The sequence below is a fragment of the Lepidothrix coronata genome, unplaced genomic scaffold (assembly GCF_001604755.1).
Source record: "Lepidothrix coronata isolate B3197 unplaced genomic scaffold, Lepidothrix_coronata-1.0 Scaffold62, whole genome shotgun sequence".
NCBI classification, from domain to species: Eukaryota; Metazoa; Chordata; class Aves; order Passeriformes; family Pipridae; genus Lepidothrix; species Lepidothrix coronata.
In genome coordinates, this window is record NW_016690242.1 from 2647973 (window position 1) to 2671861 (window position 23889).

General features: G+C 38.3%; 1 protein-coding gene across 2 annotated transcripts in view; it reads left to right on the top strand.

Moving 5' to 3' along the window:
- LOC108498702 (probable acyl-CoA dehydrogenase 6) overlaps positions 1 to 23889 on the top strand; it is a 78400-nt gene that overhangs the window by 41374 nt on the left and 13137 nt on the right. For both annotated transcript variants that reach the window (XR_001875271.1, XM_017817725.1), the window contains exons 3-6: positions 8009 to 8138; positions 12371 to 12477; positions 17633 to 17800; positions 23251 to 23424. Coding sequence is in view for 1 of the 2 variants with exons in the window: in XM_017817725.1 (XP_017673214.1) it covers positions 8009 to 8138; positions 12371 to 12477; positions 17633 to 17800; positions 23251 to 23424 (579 nt within the window). In the remaining variant the exon portion in view is untranslated. The remainder of the gene's footprint in view (positions 1 to 8008; positions 8139 to 12370; positions 12478 to 17632; positions 17801 to 23250; positions 23425 to 23889) is intronic.

The window sequence follows — 23889 nt, forward strand, 5'->3', positions numbered from 1 at the left end:
AAAATCAGCATTTTTCAGGGTTCTCCTCACATACCCACAGTTTCAATTCTCAGTTTATTATTCCATTTGAAGATTGCAAGTTTTGGTACATGTGATGCAGTAAAAATTATGTCTTTGTGTGTGACATGTTGAGCTAAGTGGCTAAAGTTCTTCATGTAAGACCAAAATGGATTTCCAACAAGCTATTTATCAACTTGGATTGGAATAAAAGATCTTGTAGGGAAGAAAATTAAACATAGCTTTCAGCTGATAAATATCAGCCTTTGTATTAAACCTTAGCATAGAAATTTTAAGAAGTAGCAAATTTAATAAATCTGTAATCCTTGAATCACTTACTATTGCTTCTTCGTTTAATTATTTATTTATTTGGAATTCAGAAGAGACATAATTAACTCCGGATTTTTTTATTATCAACTCTATATCCTGAAGCCTTAAAGAAATGAAAGTAATTCAATCCCTTAAAGAAATGAAAGCAGTAAATATGCTTTTTGCTATAGAATTCGCTACAAAACGAAGTACAGTGACCCCTTTTCATCCAGCTTTTAAAAAATCTTTACTGATGTACATATTCAGTCCTGTTATTAATCTTTTCTCCCTATTGTGCTTAAAAGGGGGAAGGTTCTTTGGGATATCTCTGTCTGTTGCCTATTGATAAGTCAGTTCCCATTTTCTTTCCCTTTTGACCTCTGCATTGTTGTACACTACCACAGATTCCTTATAATATCTATTTGTGCATTCACATGTCAGATGCTGCTGGAAGAAAATTTGCCAGATGCAGAGTAACATGAACTTTTTGTAGGAGTTTTTACTAGTTCAAGTGAAAGCAAGAATCTTGAATAGGAGCACCAGCAGCATGTAAAGATGATGTACTTGCTTCATTCTTGTACAGGTGGGAGATCGATTGTTTTATTACCTGTTCAAAACGAGTAAATATGTTTAAAAGAAGATAGCTTAGCAGCTGTGCAGACATTTTCTTGGGAGGAAGAGCACATTTTACATGTTTACAGATGTCTCACCCAGCCTGACAGCAGATATCGGTGCCTCTGAGGGTTGACTCACAGTGGTGTCAGTAGGACTGCAGTGGGCATGCACGGTGTTTGAGTATGTCGATATGGTGTTTACCTGTTCATCAGAAGGGTGTCAGCCTTCAAGCTGGAGAGAAGCAGTATTCACTGCTGGATAAGCTTAACTCAGAGAATAAACCTGAGTGTCCACAAGCAAAGATTAAACCAGGGGAATGTGCAACAGCTTGTAGGAATGTGTGTGTTCGATGTACATGAGGAGGACGGCAATTCCTACTGTTTGACTGAGCTCAAGCAGCGGGTAGGTTGCAGAGTTGATATTCTTGAAGTCTATTCTACTGTCTGTTTATGAGCTTGTCCAAAAAAAAGCCCCATGAGAAGTAGCAGGCTTTTCCACTGAAGCTCAGGAGGTGTGATATTCAGCCTATACACTTCTTGACTTCATTTTTCTGTGTGTTTTTTTTTTTTGTTTTCTTTATGCTGTGGCATTTAGTTTGACTGACATTTTCAAACATACAGTAATTGAGATCTGTACTCTTTAACCTTAAAGAAAAAAATTCTAGGGTGGTTTAACTATTTCGATTAAATTCCAGTTTCTGTGGAATTGATGTTGGGTCAGAGCTGAGGGGAAAAATAAACTCAATTTAAAAGCATACAGAAGATGCCTGAGGAGTCTGTAAGCAGTGATTGCTTAAAGTTATTCTCTGAGTTGGAGCTGACACAACAGCTGGTGTTTGGGGCTGTGTGCAGTCTTGGGTTTCCTGTTTCTTTCTCATTTTCTTTTGGCTACTGCATCTTTTTGATTGTTAGTGTTTCTTGTGTTCCCTTTGGGGGCATTTTATTCTATGGTGTTGTGCAACTTAGCTTTTCTTTCCCTATAACATTGTTCATACGCAAGTTTGGGGGTTTGTATGTATTTTTTTTTAAGAGCTCTGATATCCATCTGAGTTTGAAGTTTTATGAAGATGTGATTGCTGACTCAGATGGCGCTGGGTGACACTGCATAACCCCTTAGAAAATTAAGAAAACTTACAAAGTTGGGAGGGAAGTTCTGGAAATCAGAGGGCAGCAAGTACAGCTGTTGACAAGTAGTGGTTTAGAATATACTGTTCTGGCTTTCTAAAGCAGTGTCCTATTTGAACATGTCCATGCTGTCACTAGCTATGGCAAGGTCAGTGTGGCACATTTATCGTGCATTTATCTGCTCAGTGGCAGGCACTGCTAAGTTCCTCTGTGGCATTTTGTGTTCTCGTTTTATCCTTACACTGGGGGGGGTGGGGAGTTTTTATCCTTACACTGTATTTTCCAGTGTAGCTCTGTCTTAATCTAAAACATACAGACCTGATCACCTTACTCATCTCAGTAAATTTAGTTTCTATGGGGGCAACTGTGATGACTTCTATAGCAAGAAGGAGCAGCATATAGAATACAGAAGTATTACAGAAATGCATAATTTGCATTGTTAATTGCTCAGGGATTTTACTTGTGCTGATAACCATGGATGTTTGAAAAGTAATGAGCAGCCAATCCATAATTTTCTTTTTCCAAGGGCTAGTGGATCACAAGAGCAGTATTACCAGTAAAATTTTGGTTAGCAGAATAAGTCCTTATCTGCCTTGGATTTTTTGGATAAACTAGTGAATATCCATGAGAGATAAACTACTGCATGTGGCTGTGATCTTTCTAGGATCAAGCAAACAAAATCATAAAGCACTATTTTTTCTGGTTTGGGACAAACTTTCAGTCACACTGAGGGAGTTTGGTCTATCTGGCTAAGGTAGTCTGTTGAAAGGATCTTTGCATCTGGCACAAGGGTTTCATTTATGTGGGCAGGTTTTTTGTTTGGTTGTGTTTTTATGGTTTGTTGTGTTGTTTTGTTTTCTTTTTCATGAAATGATTCTGTGGAAGTAGCCAAAAAATACATATGTCTTAATTTTAACAAGACTAAAGTGGAATCACGGTGTTTCTGTTACACAAAATGAGAGGTTTTTTCCTCTACACCCAGCCAGAGCAAATAACCAAGAAGGCAGGAGGTGTTTTTTGAGCTTCTTCAGCTTCAGCTTTTCAGATTTGGTTTATGGGAAATTGTATAACACAGAGAGTACGCCTCTGGTAATTCTTTAAGTTCCTTTTATATAAAGAAGAGGAAAGGAATTATGGTAGGATTTCTGTACTGTCCTACCTGATGACATTTGCAGTTATGTTAATTCAGGGCTCTTTGTAGTTCCTTGGAGTTAAAATTCTTGAACTATATTTATGGCAGGTGAGTAAGGTTTGAGCACTTAAATTTTGCTTCTGTTGATTTTAAATTGTGGGCTGCGATTAAAACTGGCAATTAGCTCTGTCATCTTAGTATCAGATGTAGGAGTCTCTCAAGCCTATCTTCAAAACTGGACTTTATTCATGTATTATTTACCTTTCTAGTCCCTAGAAATAGAAAGCACACATTTATTTGTTCTTGCACTGAGGTAGGTGCTGATGGTGGAAATAATACTGTGTGATTTTCTTTGGTGCAGATACACTTTTGCAAACTTTGGAAAGTTTTTCAAGGCTCACTTACATTCTTAAAACACTCTGAAGGCCCCCTGTTTCGCCTTGTCTCAGCTCACTTACAGACGCTTTTCACCACAGATAGTGTCATTCCCAATGGCAGTTACTAGATGGGGTTCAGAAGCAAATTTCAAACAGAGACACTTCTAAACTTTTACAAAATTTGGACTAGAGACTTTGAGCCTCTCTCATCATTGCACAGAGTCATGTTTGAATAGGGAGCCTGAACAAGTGACAAGAAATGCCTTGATCTTCATAAAAATGAAATGATTATATGAAAGACTTTAGCTTCTCATTTGCCTTTATGAGTCCTTTTTCATAGACAGTCCTTTCTTTTGTTTTCCCAACTGATCTTCCAGCAGTGTTTCTGTTTTGGCATGTTGCAGCTGCAGATGAGGTAGTCTTACACTTCTGTTTGTAGTTTTGGGCATCATCTATGCTCTGTGCCTATATTCATGCATAAAAGTCCTGATATCCTTAATTATCAAATTTAGTAGAATGTACATCTGCATCTTTTAAAAACAATGTTTTTTAAAACTCACTGTGTTCTCTTGGACTCCACTGCTAGTGTCGCAAACTTAACATTTAGAAATTTGCTGGTATGTATGAAGTAAGGAGCTCTTGGGGGTTGGGAGTTTTAAAATAATGTGGTGATGATTGTGATTAGTAGAAAAGCACAGAGCAAATTTAAAAGAATAGGTTAATATACTGACTGTGGTGTAGTGGCCTGCCGTGGCCAGCCTCTCACTCACTCCTCCTCCTCAACAGGACAGGGGAGAAAATACAATGGCCAGGCTTGGCTGTCTTGAAAAAGTCAGTGATACTGGTCAGCAGTTACCATCATGGCCAAAGCAGCATTGCTGGGGGAAAATTATTGCAATTTCCTGCCAATTAAAATAGATTTATGTAGTGAGGAACAAAGGCAAATTAAAACAACATGTTCCCCCACCCTCGCCTCTAAGCTCAGCTTCAGTTCTTCATTCCTGAGTCATCTACCTCCCTCCGCATCCCAAACGGCACAGGGGCTTGGGGACAAGAGATTGCAGTCAGTCCACAGCGTTTTCTCACTGCTACACTTTCCTTCTCACACTTTTTACCTCCTCCAATGTGGGTTCTGCCTGTAGTTTGTTGTGCAGATTTTTTATTTATTTGTATTTTTATTTATTTGTATGTTCCTGTGTTCTCACTTAGGGTTTTGTAATTTAACCTGAAATCAAACAATGGATATGATATCAAATTAAGCCATTTAACAGCTGGAAATTGTTCTGTCATCATCAAAAACACTTCAAAAATAGCAGTTGCCTTTTTCTACCTGTATTGGATTATAAAAGCATTAGTGCATTAGACTTTCTGCCTAGCTTGTCTTTGGTCTGTTCTTTTAAGTTTCTTGTAAATTGAAAACAGTAATATAGCCAAAGAATTCTTTAAAGGTCCCTCATCTTATTTGAAATTTAGATGAAATATTTACCCTAGAAATGTTTTGAGAGTGAATATTTATATATAGCTTTTTATTCCTTTCTTTTTTTAGGGCAATCCAATCTGGAATTGATTTGGTTCCCTTCCTTATGGATGTTTCACCAAAAATTATGTTAGGCATGATGTTCACTTTTCTGAATGAAAATTTAATTGGCCTATTAGCATTGCATCATGTTACAGATACTTCCAGGAGGTGGTGTTTGTTGATGAGACTGGCAAACATGACCCTCCTAACAACAGTATATCCTCTTTTTGCAAGTAAGAGTTATTCCAAAAAGAGTAAGTCTCATTCCATAAAAAACCTAAACATTCATTCCGTTAAACATTCACCAGCATCACTGCAGCAGGTGGAAATAAGAACAACCTGGTGGTTTTTTTCTCAGTTTAAGAGCTGAGTCCCATGACACACAAGGCAGTGTGCTCAGACCGGCCCCAAAATAGCCAGCTGGAGTGCCCGGCAGCAGGGCTGCAAGAACCAGGCTGCCACCCATGTGCTGGGGAAGAAAGAAAGTTCCTTCAGTACTGGGAGCCAGCACTGCATGCTGTTGCTGTGTGTGATATTGTTGGCAGCCTGTCTTGGAGCAGAGGTCCAATTCTCCAAAGAGATGGGACACAACTGTGCTCAGCCATGGCATGTTACCCAAACTGCTGGGGATATAGCAGCACAGACTGCACTGATAAGTGAATCTCTGTCTTGATCAAGTACTTTTGGTTCAAAAGAGGCATTCCCTATAATTATCCATCCAACCACTCACATTTCTCCCTGAATTTCTATCTCCTTGGCTCTTGGAACAGACCTAATGAAAGCTTAGGTGTGGTCTGATTCATGTTTTTACCATTTGCTTCTGCCCTTCCTGCCTGCCTGCATCTGTGGATGTCTCTTGTGTTATCTATTTCCAGATTATAAAATCTTCGGATTTTATCATCTCTTTGCCTGGAAGGGCTTCCCCCTCCCCCTCTGGCTCCAAAAGCTTCATTCTGCTCCTTTACTCCTTTTGGTAGGAAATTCCTTCTCCCTTTGAGAGCTGGCCTTTTGCAGCATTTTGTTTTTAAAATGTGCCACTTAGTAACTAATCTCAAATAAGAGCAAGGCAGGCTGTTACATGGTAATATGTAATGAACTGTGGAATGGACAAAGAACGCCTGTAAGCCGTGTACTTGGATAAAGTGGTCCTTCTTTGGGTCAGTTTTGTGCATGCAAATCAAAAAAACTAAGGTTGTGATTTGTGACATTTAAGTGAAAGACAGGAATATAACTACCTGGTAGATGAAACAAAAGATAAAGTCAGTATTACCGGAAGTTTGGCAATAAAAATATTGACAGATTTTAAAAAAAAAAAATGAATTCAAAAGCATGTGTGTGGTGCCAAAACTGAGGTTAGGTATTATAACTCTGCTATGGATTCATATAAAATTAGCGAAAACTGTCTCATGCCAGATATCTTTAAATACTCCTGCATTTACATGCACATGCATTCCTTACTGCTCCTCAGAGCATGTATTTATTGATGGGGGCTTTGTAAAGGCAGGAGAATTGGATTATCTATTATATTAAACACATTCCCCTAGTGCTGGTTTTTTCCTTTCACTGCTTAAGCTCCCAGTAGGAACTTGAATTTTGTGTATATTTCTAAGAAACATTCCTTTCAGACAAAAGTCTGGAAAAGTAGCCAATTTTTAATGCTGACAATCCAGACTATTCAGAATGACCCAAGAAGAAATGCTGTTTGAAAACTGAACTTATGTTTAGCCTTTTCCATTTATGTTTTCCTTTCTTTCAGCAGAAAAAGGATGCACAAAGATAGTTTCTGTGGGTTTACAAAACAGATGATAGCATGCAAAGCCCTGTGTTTGTACGCATTGTGGTGTTTTGACTTTTATTTAATGGTGCTTTTTGAAAACTTCAGAGCAGGTCAGTAGAGGGGTGAGCTCAGTGTTTGATGTCAGCAAGCGAAAAGAGAAAGGGTTGATTGCCCTGTATTGTGTGTGTGAGGGGTGGGGGTTATATCTACTTGTTTGACATTTTCTTCATCAGTCTTCAAATGAGTTTAAAAAAAAAAAGGAGGAAATGTTATCTAATCAAAGCTTCTCAGTCAACCAACGACGTCAAGCAGTAATCTTCACTTTCTCACCATATTTCCTTTGGACTACGAGCTGTTTAATACAACTAGAAACTACCTCATCCATCATAGCAACGTAGCCCTTTACTGTGCTTCACTACATGGTGGGTTTATCATCAGTGGGCATGGAAATAAGGTGAAGAATAATTTCCTCTTTAATTGAATTTTCAGATTGGAATGTGTGTGTGGGGGGAGCACTGGCCTGTGCTGGGACCTGGCCAGCACCCCAGGTCGTCAGCCTCCTGCTAACGAAGAATGCTTTAATGACTGCCCAGACCAAGGGCCAGGATATGAAATGCACATGTTCATTGTATTGTAGTTGTGTCTAATCCTGGACTTTGAGCTATGACAGTAACTCAGCATACAAACAGGACCTGCCTGGGGTCTTGCTCTGTGCTGACTTGAGTGTTGCATCTGAGAAAAATGCTTGCATTGCGGGGTGAGAGCCAGTGTCAGGCATTATCATGGAGAAATAAAAGCACTTATTACCTCGTGGAGTGATTTGTTCATATGACCTTACTGTTAGAAAGAATAATTTTGCCTTCTGATGTTGTTTTCAGCAGCATGTCACTTCTTCCTGCCATTTCCAGTAAAAGTAATGAGGCTACTTAGGATATTTAGAGGTGACCTGATGTGCACACAGGTAATTGGAGCAGGTGTAATTCTCAATTTAGAATAGTGTGGTATCGCTTTTGTGAAAGGAAAGATGGTAATTGTCAAATACTTAAAAATTAATAGTGAGATTGCAGTTGGCAAGTCCTTGCAGTAGCAATACTATTTTTTTTCTTGTTGCTTATGCCAGTCTAGAACATGAGAATCATAGATTTGTTTTTTCCTCAGAATATGGTGGCATGGGCTTGGACTTCTCCTATAATATTGCAGTGGCAGAAGAGCTGGGAAATATCCGCTGTGGAGGTATTCCTATGGCTATTGGAGTGCAAGCTGGCATGGCTACTCCTGCTCTTACAAGGTAATTTTCAGAAAATTTAGTTTAGCCTAAAACCCAAATTGTTTTAGGTGTAGGCCTTAAACCCAGTCTGTATAAGAGTAGGAAAAAACAATACTGTGCAGTCGCTCTTCAGTAATGCTTGAGGAAGGAACCCACTCTTTACTTCTCTCAGACAGTTTGGTTTAGGGAAGAAAATTTTTTTAATGTTAGATTATTACATATTTAAACATAAGCCTTATTTAGTAGTAGATGATATGTTTACAAACACAAAACCTTGGTGTCACAGCCAATAGAAAATTTTTAATTCCAGAATCCCTCTGTTCATATTTGTCTTTTTTCTTAGGCAGATATTCCCAGTGCAGTCATACTAAGGATGCATTTAGTTGTAATGATTAGGATCAGTCTAATTCTGGTTTATAGTTTACTTCCTCTTTTCCAGCTTTGCAAGGAGTCATTCTATGTCCTAAAGTTGTAGCAGATGTATCATGCTTCCTAAATATGCCCATTCCAGGCAATTAATCATTTTACTTTTTCTTAACTGCTATGTCAGCGTTCCTTTTTTTTAGCGCTTGCTGTCATTCAGGCTCCTGTGCTTTCTGAACCTCTTTTGTTGTTCTTTTTTTCCTCCCTCAGTAGAAGTGACAATTACCAAATTCTTCATGTAATAGTTTCACAATCATTCTACATCATAACATCAGTTTGCAAAACTAGAGGGAGGCAACAGGCTGGTCCAACAGTTTGACCCTGGAATATGCCTAAAATTTTGGAAGGTGGGGGTAGGAATGAAATTCAAATGATTATCATGAAACTGGGAATTTCTCTGCACAAAACAGATATACAAGAGGGGAAATTTTGCTCTGAAGAGCATTTTAGGGTTGGGTTATTTGTTGGTGGTTTTTTCAGCTTTATTCCCTCCCCCCCCACCCCCGAATGAAAACGCCTCTACATCTACTGTAGTCTGGAATGTAAGCTCTATTCCCTTGACATCCACTTATCCTTCTGCTCGGTATGTGTGACTTTGGAGATCTCATCTATGGCAAATTTTTCCTAAAGTTTTCTTCTCCTTTGTGTAATACACCAAAAACTTGCTGCAAGCATGGAGTTCACTATGTCTGTTGAAAAAACAGCTTAGTTATAGTCCAACCAATAATAAAAATTGTATTTTAAAAGACTTCAGAGAATAGTACCTTGCCCTCATGGCAGCTTTTTATTTCCAGGGATTTAAAGAAAATCTGTGGGTAAAAGAAGACGTGATTTTGTTTCATTGCAGTTTTTTTGGTCTTCTGTAGTAAAGCAGTGAAGCTATGCACATTTGTGCTAGTGAAATCCTAGAGGGGATGTTCTTGGAAAATAAGTGTGAAAATATCGTTAAGTTGATGAAATCTGTTAACTGAATTTGTGTCTGTATTAGTGAATTTTCCACCCACTGTTAAGTCAATTCCACTGTCTATTTATACAGTAAAATGTCCCACTCTTCACATGTAAAAGCGAAACTTGGTAATGAAAAGAGAAAGCTGGTTGCTACAGGAAATTTTGCCTAGGGATGGTTTCTATAAAGATATCTGTGTACTGTGGCAATTCTAGACAAGCTCAAAGAGATAATTCACAAATGGACCTGGTTCAGAACATAACTTTCTGTCAGGTCTTCCAAATGCATTCAGATCTAATACTTCAGTTGCTTGCTTACAAGTAGAGTGAAGAAAGCAACTCTTCGCTGAGAAAGTGAAGGATATACATTTGTCACACCTTATAAACAAACCCGTAGGGTGTCAAATGCAGAGTGATATCAGATCAATGTAGAGCTGCTTTATCTCAGCAGTAGGCAGCGAACTCTCCTTTTTTTTTTTCCTATCATTTATAGGAAAACAGTAAGGATAATGATGACTATTTAGCGGGAAGAGAGCGCTTTTCTATTTCATCAGCTTACCTGTCACTGATTCTTTCCCCACCCTAGACAGCAGCATACCTGGGAATTAATATCCAAAAAGTTAGTTTTACTATCTGATTTCTTGTTTGCTGTAAAGGAGAGAAGCAGCAGCTGTCAATCCAAACATATAAAGGTAACTGTGTGGATCACGGAAGTGTTCTTACCTCTGTATTTTGCCATGGTTTTATTTTCCTTTTACCCTCTGTTTACAAGATTGTATACCACTGGCATTTTTGTCTTTGTTTTCATGACATCACACCAATGTTACTTATAAAATGTGGAGCAAGAAAGGATGGATCGCTTTTGTGCAATGCCCTGTGTCAGAATCTCACACTTGGGACTTCTAGGTTACTCAGCATCAGCAAGGTTTACTGACTGTAGACTCCTGTGTGTATGCATACACACATGCATAGAAATGTATTTTAGAGTGATGCTAAATCTGCACAGTTAATCACATGGGAAACTGCTCAGGGATGTGGCCCCAGCCCAGAAAGCATGTCTGTGTTGAGCCAGAGCACGATCTCATTGCGAACAGTTTTCTAATTCTGGAGCTGTTAAACTAGGAAGAAGTGGGTATTGCATTTGTGCAAAACTGAGATTTTTCTGGGATGCATATAAGATGGGTAGAATTTTACAGAAATTACATATTTCTAACACAATAGCTAGCTTCTTGCTGAGCTGCATTGCTTCCTGCAAGGCAAAGAGACCCATGATTGTATGAAAATAGTGTTGCCAGACTTCTTTAATTGCAAAATAACTTCTTCTGTAACCTCATTTTTGGAAAGAACTGAACCATTTTCTGGAACTTAATACAAACAAAGATATCAAACCAAAAACATTATTCTGAGAAAAGTTCTTGCTGTGAAAATCCTCAGTTGAAATACTAAAGGCTGGCAAAGTTTCAAGCGTCAGAAAGCGTTGCCAAAAATCCCCACTAGCTGCTTTCATAATTTGATTTTCCATGTTGTTGGTTGGGATTTTTTTTTTTTCTGTCTAATGAATGTTCAGCTGGCCATACTTGATCATGTCCCAAGGAAAATTTAAAAAAAAAAAAAAGCACTACACTACATAACAGCCATGAAGACTTTGTTCAAGTATGCTGGAGACTTGCTTCTTGTATTTATTTGGGATTCCTGCAGTGATTATCAGCAGAGATAGAACTAGGAACTGAGCTCCCTCTGTGAACTAAGTGAAAGTGTCTGCCAGCTCCCAGACTGTTCCTTGGCTGTCCTATGTCCTTTGTGCCAGGGTTGGACTGGAAGGGACAGCTTAGTCCTAGCTAGAATGGCATCACTTTTTTGAAGTACTGGGACAATATTTTAGAAGGAGAGCCCAGGTAACTGCAGTTTTCTTAGGCAGCCAGTGAGCCCAAGGAGATGAGTGGCAATGATGACCTGAGAAGCCTCATACCAAAGACGAGGCTGAGGAAGAACTTAACTTTTATGGATTTCTGCATGCAGAAAACTCATTACATGACCTGAGGAGAACTTGCACGAGAGAGGTTCGAGAACTAGACCACGAACTCACAATTCACACTGCAAGACAAAATCGGTGAATGTTAATTAGGACAGAATCAACCATGAAATATTTTGAATGGATGCAAGCAGCTAAATTTTGAATGGATGCAAGCAAGGGAAAATAGCATGTGACCCTTAACGGGATTAAAACGTGGCGAAGTGAATTTTTTGTGTTAAAATGCCATCAACACTTTGCTGTTTCCTTTTTTATTTTTGTGGAGACTAGAAGGACAGCTGAGAAGAAGGACTAATGGATTTCACTGTGTGATTTAAATGCAGATGTGAAATACTAATAATTTAAATACTGATATTTGCAGAAGGTGTCCATCACACGTCATAACTTTTCAGTCACCACTAAATCCTGGCAAAGAGCTGGTGTGTGCAAAAGTCAAAAGATGTACAGAGAGCAGGTCCTCCGTCCTGGCTGACTGTAGACTGGTGCAGGAGCATTGAGGGGAGACCCCCAGGGGTTATGTTTATTTAGTTCTGGTAGCTTTCAAAACAACAGTCATAAAGATAGATTTTGGGCATCTAGACCACACATTTCTGTGGGAGTAAGATGCCTGAATACTCATTAAAACTTGTTTGAAATGATTGTGACTGCATTTCTGGTGAAAACTCTGAATCATAAAGTCATAGAATCACCCTTTAGAGGGTATCGATTCTCTCTTTTAGCTCTGGGACAGCTTTTACCTAGTCATAGGAAAATTGATCATTGTATGGGTAGAGCAAAATTTGTAACTAACTTCTAAATAAAATTTACCTTCAAAAGCTTTTAAGATCCTATCTTTTTCATTATATTATTGCAGGTTTGGTTCTGATGAGTTGAAAAAACAGTTCCTTGCACCAACTATAGCTGGTGATTTTGTGGCTTGCTTGGGAATCAGTGAACCTGGAGCTGGATCTGATGTTGCAAGTAAGTTAACCTAGCAAACTGACAACTTTAGACAGCCTGTTACTTTAATAGAAAAAAATCTTGTTTACCTGATCCTTCTGTTTGCCACTATCATTTGTAAGAAATACAAAGGATAGAAAGTCTGGTGTGGTGAGGGCAAAAAGTAATATTCCAGGAGCGGTAACACATGCTTATGATGCATCCAAAATCAATTAAATTTAATGTATTTGTCAGGTGAATCAATAGCTATAACCTTGTCTAGGCTAAATGCAGCTGTTGTGCTGGCCCCAGTTTTCTCCTAGTGTTGTCCTGCTGTTGCCTCCCCGGTCTGTCCGGGCTCACCCGTGGCCAGAGCGCTCCAGCACCGTGTTAGTTGCACAGCCACTGTCAGGCATGCAAATTTGCACATGTACATGACAGGTAACATGAGCTGTTCAACTGTACTAAAACTTGCACTGCCTTAAAACAGACCTCTCCATTAAATGTGGGCAAACTGTGGAGCCACTCTGTTCTGAAAGTTATGGCATCACTTTCACAACGGATTCCTCTCGCTCATCCTTAATTCTTGATCAGAGGAGTCCTATGTCTATCTCCTTGACCCAACTCATGTCATTGTCTCAAGACAAATAGATACTTTTCCAGTGCTTGAGGAGTGGTGCAGCAGGTAGATTTCAAGAGAGTTAATGGGGATAATGAAATAATGGGACTAAATGATAATTGCTGTTTTCCTTTCTAGTTAATTGAATTTGTTCATAAAAAAAATTCCATAATTTTTATAGACTTGTTTTTCATTAAAACAATCAGAAATTTGAATTTTGCTAATGTAGGAAATACAACATCATTTATTTTAATGAATGCCTCTAGTTTAATTAGGTGATTATCAGAAATTTCTAACTATGAATATAATTTGTTTGATGCAGTGTTCCAGATAATAAGTAACATAAATATTCTTGTTGTTTATCATCTAGTTTAATTGGTATGATATACCTGAATTAATGCAGTTACAAACAAATTTGGAATCAAGTAGGATTATCTGATGAACCTATGCTGCAGCTTGAAGGCAGACTGCAGGGTGAAATGACAATGCTTTCTAACCTGTCATGGAAGATCTGATTACTGGTATAAATTCAGAAACAACTTACGGTGCTTCCAAAGAATAATTTAATGGACAACTTAGTAATGAGCAGCACTAGCTTGTGTTCTGAGTAGCACTGTTTTGCACAAGGTAGAGAATATGCTATCTTCAGGTGGTCCAGCTCTAAAGCAGACTGAGCTGTGTGAAGCTGCTCGTGGTACTTGCTTTGGTTTCTTATGCTCTTAGGATGTTTGTCTCCCTCAGATAAGTGGAGGGACATAGTGAGTTGGGGACATGCTTCTGCTCTGTGAGCTGGTATATTTTATACTTAATAATGACACAGAGGAAGGTATCTCTAGCATTTTCTGCTGCCAGTTCCAAGATTACTGAAAGTGATATGAACACGGAAAAAAAAGGAAGTGTTTATCTACGTGAGAACTGAAATGTGCCTTAAACTAATTTATCCAAAATTCATCAGAACAAAAAGTACTGTGAACATTAGTCTAATACAAAATTCATGTCAATTTGAAGAAACACCTGTCTGCTTTCAAATTTAGTTGTTGTATATTGTACATAATACAATATACATAGTACAATGACTATGTGCAACAAATCTGGTACAGATTTGGCTTGAGAAGAAGAACGGTACAGTACGGTTGGTATGGAATATGTCTTTAATTTCAGGATTCTTGGTACCACAAATTATACACATTTGTGTTAGTTTTAATGATTTTGTCTCATTCTATCTCACTACTATTCCACAATTTATAGAATGTTTTGGGGATTATCTGTGGGGGATATGTAAGAACACAGCACGGAAGACACTTCCTCTTTCTTCAAGTTCTGTCTTCCAGGCAACTGTACCTAATAAGGCTGTTCATATCTACCTCTTTAACATAGATATCTTGCCCCATTTTTTCTCAGTGGAATCCAGTCCTTCTGTTTTTCTGGGTTGAGGTACTTGTACTTACCATGTTGAATTTGAAAAAAGATCTTTCCTTTCTTGCTGGGCAATATCTCAGTTGTCTGTGTTGATGATGTTTCCCAGGTTTGTGTCACCTGCAAATTTCTTTAGTGTATTCCTATCCTTTTAAAGATCATTAATGGAAATATTCAATAAGTTTTGTCCAAAGGCTCATATTCAATGAGGACCTCAAACAGTGCCCTCCCTGCACATCAGCACTTCCTCTTTTAATGTAACCTGATGCAATTTCCCCTCTTGACTAGGTCCTTACGCACATTTCCACTTTTTTCCTAATTCTTTTCAAATTTTAATTCATAGTTACCTAGAAGTGTCAATTTTAGCTTGAGTGGTCTAACAGGATTTTTCATGTTCAGCTCTTCTCTAGAAAATCCCTTTTCATAATAAATCAGGTGGGTTTAAGCAAGATATCACAGAAAAAATTGAATTCTCTTTTCTTTACAAATGTATTCTGAGGCTGCACAGATTGCCAAAACCAGCAACCTCTCTTTACACTAATTTCAATTTCTGTACAGTCCTTCCTTCCTGTTTTACTTTGTCATCTATATCGTGAATCTCTCTGTAATCTCCTGTGGAATATTTACTTTTTGAGGTGCCTTCTATATGCCTCATTTTTTTCCCATTCACTTTTTATTTCTGTGGCTAAAAGAGTTTTGTTTGCCACCTCAATCTTCTTTGATTTTGTTAGTTCTCATCTAAAAAATTTAACTTTGTTTGACTCGTCACGGTTCTTATTTCTGACCTCCAAACTGTAGCTTACTTTGATGATTAATTGTTCCTTTCCTGCAGGTCATCTCATGTTTTTTTGAAGTGATTATTCATTCAGTTAAACTTGAAGGTATTTCTTTAAAGTTTGGATTTTTTTTTTCCTTTGCTGATGATGCAAATTCCAGATGTGTGTTCTTCGTATTTTACTTTGAGAATATATGTTGCTTATCTTTGATTGTAACATTAACCTTCAAAGTTGGAGCCAACCTTGCCTTTAGTCAAATCTGTTTAGAGCATGGCTGGACTCAAGAGAACAGTGAAAAAGAAAATTGAGGTTTGAGTATATGTGATTTGAGTAGTGAAGTGACCAGCCCTGATTGCTTATATGGCACTAATTGTATCATATGCCTTTCAGTAATGCCTTGTGCTCTTTCATAGAAGGGGTTCTTACAACATGCTCTGTAAGTTGTTGAGTTAGAAAATCTAGAGAATCAGTGGCGTGGGCTTGCAAAAATGAATTACTCACTGAAGTAGGCTTTTCCCAGAGCTATGCTCTATCAGGGAGAATAGTTAGTCAAACATTCCAAATTATCTTCATAGCCATATCCCTGAGACTGAGTCCACTTGACTTTAGTAAGTTGTTAAGTAGGTTTTCAAAGCCTGCTGTATTTTAAACATAAAACATATTGACTTGATCATCTTTCCTCTAATTAAAAAGAATCAACTCTTCATATGTTCATTTTTAATAGTTGTTTCTCAAGTGCTTGAAGTAAAATGTCAGTCATTGAATCTGAGAGTACTTGAACATTCTCATTAGTAAGGCATTTGTTCTTTAATCTGTATTTGGGTGACTAGCAGCCTGTGACGCCATGCTTGCAAGAACTATTTACATTTGTGGTAACATCACAGTGCTCATTATTCCTCTGCAGACCTTCCATGGAACCTCTATCTAATCTCTTCAGTAGCTGTTCCACAACAAAGACATGTGTGATGTAAATTGCTGTGTATGTTGCCATCCCTGTAACGCTATTTCAGTATAGTTGTATTTTTTTTTCCAGCTCTTTATGTCCTTCGCTTGTTATTTAGTCTCCAGTGTCTGTGTCCATGTATTATGAGCGTCAGTACTTTAGATTCCTTCACTTTCTTGGACTTCATTATTATACAGATTTCATATCAAGTCCCTTGGACAGATTTGGCATAGTCCTTTCACAGACTGAATAGCTCTATGGCTGCTGTTTTTATTCACATTAGTACTATCTCTTTGTTGTTCATCATTATCTGCTTGTACATTCCTTTAGCCGTAGCTATATCCCATACTCCTTTGTTTTATACCTTATACAATTTTTTCCCATCATTTTTCCCCTGTTCCTTCATTAACAAGACTATTTTTCAGCCATGCTTACCTCAGTCCTAGTTTGTCTTGTAAATGAAGATCAGATACTTGGGTTTGCTTTTGGTTTGTATTTAGAGCCTTTGGAAGAACATTCATGTGCAGATTGAGTGTGTATGAAAGTATAACCAGATGATTCAAATGTGCTTCCACTTTGCTCTCTGACTCCCACTCTCCAAATCTACAGTCCCCCTCAGTAGGTGGGCTCTTACAGACTTTATAGTCTCGTTAGATTTATAGATGCTATTAGGGGTATGGTGGGGTTCTCTTATACATCACCAATTTATAGCTGGATATACTGGAGAGTCTTCCTCAGATGGGGTTCTGGTTGAAGAAGTTCAATTGCAGGGGAAAAAAGCCAGTTCTTTGGAAATTCTGCTGAAGTGTAAATAATAACTAATGATTCACTCTGGCTGTTGCAGCCAGGGCTGTGCAAACACGCGGAAGAAAATAATTTTTTGACAGTGGCTATAAACAGTAGGTGTTTAGAACTCCATCATGTACAGCCATTCATAGCATTTAGACTTAGCCTTTTGATAGTTAACCAGCTTTGAACTTATTGCACCATTCTGACCAAGAACATGCAGGAAGTGCACGTAGATATATCTTTATTCATACACGGGTGTTGAGACTTATGTTTAAGTCAGGGCTCTGAAATTAAAGGCCTCCTCAGTGCCTAATGTGCACAGAACCACTAATAGATCACCTCAGAGTGGAATGCTTCTGTCCCAAGTTTTTGACCACCACATTTACTAAGGGAGTTTTCTGCTTTCATCCACTGGGATGAAGACTCCACCTAAAGGAGGGTAAGAGTAGTGGTCCTGTTTCCCTGGATTGTTTTCTAAGAGTTGTCCATACTGGTTTATCTTGTGTCTGGAATGGTTAGAGGACTTGGGAGGTACGAGGGAGAACCAAATATTAGTTGTCTGTCAGAGCAAGACAGTGACTCTGCCAGTTGTATAGGGACCAACTTATCTTCCCTTCACAGGAATAACCCTTCATTTCCTATGTTTTGAAATAGATATCAAGACAACAGCTGTGAGAAAAGGTGATGAATATGTCATAAATGGCGGTAAGATGTGGATTACGTCTGGGAGCCAAGCAGACTGGATGTGCCTGCTGGCAAACACCAGTGAAGGACCTCCCCATCGAAATAAATCTCTCATATGTCTGCCAATGAATCTACCTGGTAATAACACATCTAATTTGATTTTATTGGTGTTTTTGTATATGCCTAATAAAGAAGGAAAGGTGCTTGACAGGTGTTTGACTGCACCCATAAATGTTATTCTAAGTTAGGTGTCATACAAATTTGATACTGAATTGCATTTGCACACTTCTATGAAAAAACAGAAAGGGGAAGAAATTTAAATATTTTGCAGACTAATATAATAATATTTAAATATTTTGTGACTCCCAAATAATTTTACATGGAGAGCCCTTTTCACCACCAATGAATTTATAGATGCTTTTAAGATATGTTTGCATGGGAATGCTTAATAACCATATGAAAATAGAAGGATAAAGAATTTAAAGCTTTCAAACTTGGGAAATACCTCTCAAAATAGTTCTAATCCCATATGCCATTACCTTCCTCCCAGGAACGCATTAGCAGATCTGATGCTGTTGGGGTGGGTTTACTGACCAGTTGGATTAAATGCTAGAAGGATGCAATGCTGTGCTGTGTCCTGATCTTCCTCTGATAACCATCTTCCACCATCCAGCCTGATGGGCTTGCTGAAAAGAAGTGCAGGCATAGTGAGTGCTTCATGGCTGTGCTGCGCAAAGGGATCTTTTTGCCAGGGCACTATCAGTCTAAATTACAAAAATAGCCTGTGAGTTAAACGTGGGCTGGAGCAAAAGATTCAAATATCTTGGAAGTAGGGATTTGGTTTTGAAGAAGACTAATAATTTGGGTGAAGATGTGGAAGAAACACATCCTGATCCATGGGTACAAGTTTCAGTGGTACAGTCCACAGTGTCTGTTCCTGAGTAGTCTGCAGACCTTGCAGACATAATATGCTGTATGCATGAAGGACATTATTCAGAGAGGATGCACTTAAGGTTGTAGCAGTGGGGATCTTTTGCAGTTTGACACGTGTTCAAAAGTTTTAAAATATTTTTGGTAGTCATTAATTTTAATATTTAAAATATGCAATGTATTAATTTATGTAATATATAATATTTTTAACACATAATTTAAAATTTAATGTTGTTTTAATATTGAATAATGTATATTATTTTACATATAAAACATTTAAGCTTATGGCATTTATGTTAATTCAGTTCAGAGTATTTTACATACAAAATGTATGTCATTATTGGCATTATGGGCATTTCACATGTAGGAGCACCACCACGGCAGTGATGTGAATGTGATATGTTCAGATTAGACTGAGAACAAAACCCAGGTCTCCAGTGTTGCAAAAGAGAATGATGAGAGCTTCCTAAGGGAATGTCTTTTAAGTGAATTTCAGTATGGAGTAAGTTGAGCAAGTGAGTTGCCTTGGGAATTAAGCAACTTCTGAGTGGGTTGTGTTTCTACAACCTCTGCTCATTTGGGACAGGCTTTGAATGGGAGCTCACAGGAGACGGACCTGAACTGCTTCACTAGTTGTAGACTGTCCTTACCAATAAATGATCAGTGAACATATAACTCAGAGCCAGAATCTCCCTGAATTTCCAGGTAAATTCACTTATCAGGTTTGTCTGCTGATAAGTGAATGAAGTCCTTCTTGTGATTTTTCATGAAAGGGTCAGAATGCAGATGCAATACTACTACACTGAGATCAGTCTCCCTAAAACAACAAAGCAGCTGACCCACTGTCAGTGGCAAATCAAATATGCAGAAATTGACTTACAGGTTTTCAGCTACTTTGCCTATTCCAAAAAGACACATGAATTGTTCTGACTTTAGGAAGGGGAAGTTTTTAGATCTCACAGCCACAAAGCAGACCTTCTTTACCTGCATTAAATAGATTTAGAGTAGAAAGATTGCCTGATCGAAGCTGATCTGCAGGAAGCGTAGAAGTCTTCCTAGAAACAAAAATTGCACTCCTCAAAGTGTATATTTTAATTCTAATGTGTGATATAGACATTTTTCTACAAAAGGGTCACTCTACCAAGATTGGTGATCTTTTGAAATGAAGTATTGAGACAGCTGATTGTGCTCAGTGGTGAGTCGTATCAGTGAGGTTTTTCAGGAAACTCCATCTGTTTTGATACATCCTAAGGATGTCTGTTGGCCAAAGATTGTACTCTGTGGAGGGCAGCAGACCAAGACTTACAGGAAGTGCTGGAGGATATCACCGAATGATGCACTTTCAAACGTCTGTGGATCTATGTGTGTCAAAGCTCCAGAACAGCTGCAATGGAGAGCAAATGTCTGACTCACTGCTGCAGTCACCAGCCTATATGTCTGGGCAATGAATGATCCATCATGCAGCGTCCATAATTTTTCATGAAAATCTAAATAATTTCATACTTCTATGATGTGGTGGGGGAAAAAAAGAGAAAAAAGTTTCAAGTCTGAAAGCAAATTATTAATTTCAGCAATTGATAGTTCATTGGAGATATGAAGTAGGGTTTGCTTTGTCTAATTTTAGATGTATACATTGTCTATTCTGAGGTGAAGCAAATCATGGTCTAGTTTGACAGAGACTGCTGAATACATTTCTCATAAAGGGAATTTCAGTAGCAGCAGTGTGGATGCACAGTAGATATCCAAATTAGGTGAATAGTCCTCATACTTACAGTTTCTTTTAAAAAAAAAAGCTGAATTTTTCATAGGAGGAAAAATAATCTAACAAGTTGTAAAATGTCTGTGTGTAAGGTATATAGATAAATGGCTTGCAGCTCTAATCTGGTAAGTATTTGTCCTCTGAGCCCTCAGATACCGCTAGAGTAGGTTGCAAGGAGGAGTTAATAAAGAGAAAAGCATCCAGGAGAAGGAAAAGAGCACATTTCTCAGGTTGCAATTTCAAACATGTCTGTTTCCATTTGTAATGGCGCTAAATGGTGTTAGGAGAGAGCAACTGCCTTTCTTGTGAGATAGAATATAGGAAATAAAAGAGATTGTCAGATGGCTTGAGGAGTGGGAGAAAATGAAAAATCAAAGATGTCTGGGAAGAACTTCCCAGGAAGAAATAGAGCAATCCATCTCAGTGATACTGGTGCAAGAAGCATAAATAGCTCTGTTAGAATGCTTTTAGTGAGTCGAGCACTTGGCATTAATAAATACAGATTTTTTTGTTATTGTGTGTGATTTATTTAATACAGACAAATTCCAAGAGTTATCTGGGCATGTACTGCTGCTGGTAATTTTTCATTTATAGTACCCCTTATGAAGAGAAGGAAGATAATTAAATGAAGTAAAGGAAGATTTTTATGCCCATATGTTGGCCAAAGAGATAATTATGTATCACTGTCTTCCAAAATGTAAAGCCTGTGCTAGCAACAGGAGTATTACAGGAGGCTGATGCAGTTTGAGAGAACCATGAATTAATCTAAGAGCAAGTGAAACTGGTGGGGTATGACAAAGGAAGATACTGCTGGATTCATGAAACTTGAACACACAACCCAATCTGGAAGAATTACAAACAGAAATTATTAGCACATTTAGCTAGTTCAACCAAACCTGTTAGAGCTCTCCTCAATGGTTGTTGTATGTGGATCTGGGAAGAAAACAACAGGATTGATTTAGTAATATAAGAACTGGCAGCAGCTGTGCTTTTTCCAGAAGAGACCTTAGTAAACCACCCACTAACAAGAGCAGTAAGTGCATCTTCATATGAGTGAGGAACAGTGATTGCATAAAACCAGCTGGCTTTAGACCAAAGACATGATCTTTGAGACTCTCAAAGAAACCAAGTAGTAATATTTCAATGGGAAACAATGTTCCAGAAATCATTTGGGCCTGTAAATGGCTCAGTATGTGGTTGTTTAGCTCTGATTTTAATACAGAAACAAACCATAAATGCTTTTTTGGCTGACTGGGTGCAAATTGCTGGATAATTTTCAATTCAAGAGTCGAGAATTTTTTTACAGCTGTCCTGATTTTCTTCCCGCATTGAACACATATCAACTAACTCATAATCTGTTTACAGATTGGTTGGTGGGGGAAAATCTTGAGTGAAAATTGTGGATGTCTATGTGGACCTTATTCTGAGAGCAGTCTTGGCATTTGGAAATACTGTCAGTATTTCATCTCTGTGAAGAGATGAAACTTTCCACAACCTTATTCAGTGCAGCCAGAGAGTGAATTTGAAGGAAATGACTGCCAACTTCTTCTGCTGCAAAACCAAAGTGATTTTCACACAGCTGAAAGCCTCCTATGAGTAGAAGTTGAGATGTCTACATTAGTTCGAAATAGATGTTCTCTGAAATCCAGGAAGGATAGCAAGGTACAAACCAGTACAGAGGGACCACAACAATCTGTGCATGGTGACCAGCTCCTACTGAGCCACGTTAGAGAGTAGTAGAGGATTGACAAAGATAGAATAAAGAGAAAAATATTAACAGAATACCTCCTCATCACAAAACTGATTAGAATACTATGTATGTGGATAGCAAAAAGGCTTGGTTTTCTGCAAAGATAGACATGTTGATTTGGAAGACAGTTTTTCTACGTATTGACTTGGCAGTTGTAAATTAGGAGGTTTTGCTCGATATTTCGTGCCTGGTTGCTGTCCTTCTTTTACCTTTGAACCATTCTTGGCTTTCATCCTGAATAATTGCATTAGCCTCAGAGCAACAGGAAGGTAAAACCTGAAGGCAATGGAATTGCCACAGGAAAACAGTAGGTGCCTGTTAAACTCTCATGGCACAGTGGGATAAGCCATGCTGGCATCTGAACAATAGGAAGAAAGAGCTTGAAGCTATGAAAAAACAAACAACAGGAAGGAGTTCTGCCTGGTGTGATGGGGTAGCTGAACTCTTACATAGACAGACCTGAAGGAAATGGGTTCATCTTCAACAGACCATTGCATGTGGGGTCAGAATCAGTGCAGTGTAGGAAGGTCTCTGTGGAAGCAAACCCTCCTACAAACACGTCCACATGAAAAATCAGAGGAATGAATAATGATCATTGTTCCAGAAAAAATCAGGGTAGGATAGAAAGGGGAGAACAAATGAGGAAGAGAGAGAAGGAAGAGGATTTCCAGAGGGAGAAATTCTCTAGTTGCACCTTAAAACATAGCTCTATTTTTGTCATTATTGAATATTTCTTTACTGTTTCACAGCAGTGCAGGCACTCAGCAAATACTGCCAGATTGAATTCCAGCACTATATTACAATGCTAGATAAAAATCAAACATAAGCAAATAAATAATGCATTATTTGAATATGTGCCTGAAGTGAGATTATTATGACTAGTAAACATTTATTATTTGGGGACATAATGAAAAGTGGGACCTTTACAATTCAAGTTTCTGATTTGCTGGTTAAATAAAATGGAAAAAGTCTTCGAAAGGGGTTTTGGGCCATTTTACTCCAGAATACTGTTGGGTTTTTCCTAAAGGTAGGTTTCACTGTAGTCTTGGAACGTACCTTCACATCTGCAAACTTTTCTTTCTGAAAACGCTGTACTTGTTCATAGTGCTTTCATTTTTTGAGGCCTTTCTAATACCCCTTTTTCTTTAGGCATTCATGTTGCTAAAAAGATAGACAAACTGGGCATGAGATCATCGGATACAGCTCAGATCTTTTTTGAAGATGTAAAGGTCCCCAGCAAAAACCTCATCGGTGAGGAAGGAAAGGGTTTTACATATCAGATGTTGCAATTCCAAGAAGAGCGGCTGTGGGGAGTAGCCACTGGTAAGTCATCATTTGCGCTTCTGCGGCTGGGTAGGGACACAAGGGTCACTCTTCGCATGACTAACAGCACTTTCCTTTTCTTGTAAGCTGCAATGATATTTTACAACCTGTTTTTGAAATCTGTTGTAGCCTAGATACAGACAACATTCAATTTCTCTAGAAAAACCTGAAATAGAAAGCATTTTGTGAGGCATCACAGAGGCTGTTTTGTTTCCTTCTCTTGGTGCTTCTCTGCTGATAAGAAAATATGGCATCCTGTTATGTTTGCTACAAATATAGTGCAAAGGCTAACAAAATACTGGCATGAAATAGAAGGACGTTGACTTCTCCTGTAGTACAGTAAATTATGATATTTATCCTGGATTTTAGAAATTTAACTTATTGGCTGTGTAAAGAAGTGTCTCTTACAGGATGCCAGAGCTTTGTTTTTGCAGATCTGTTTTACGTCTGTACAGCACCAAATTG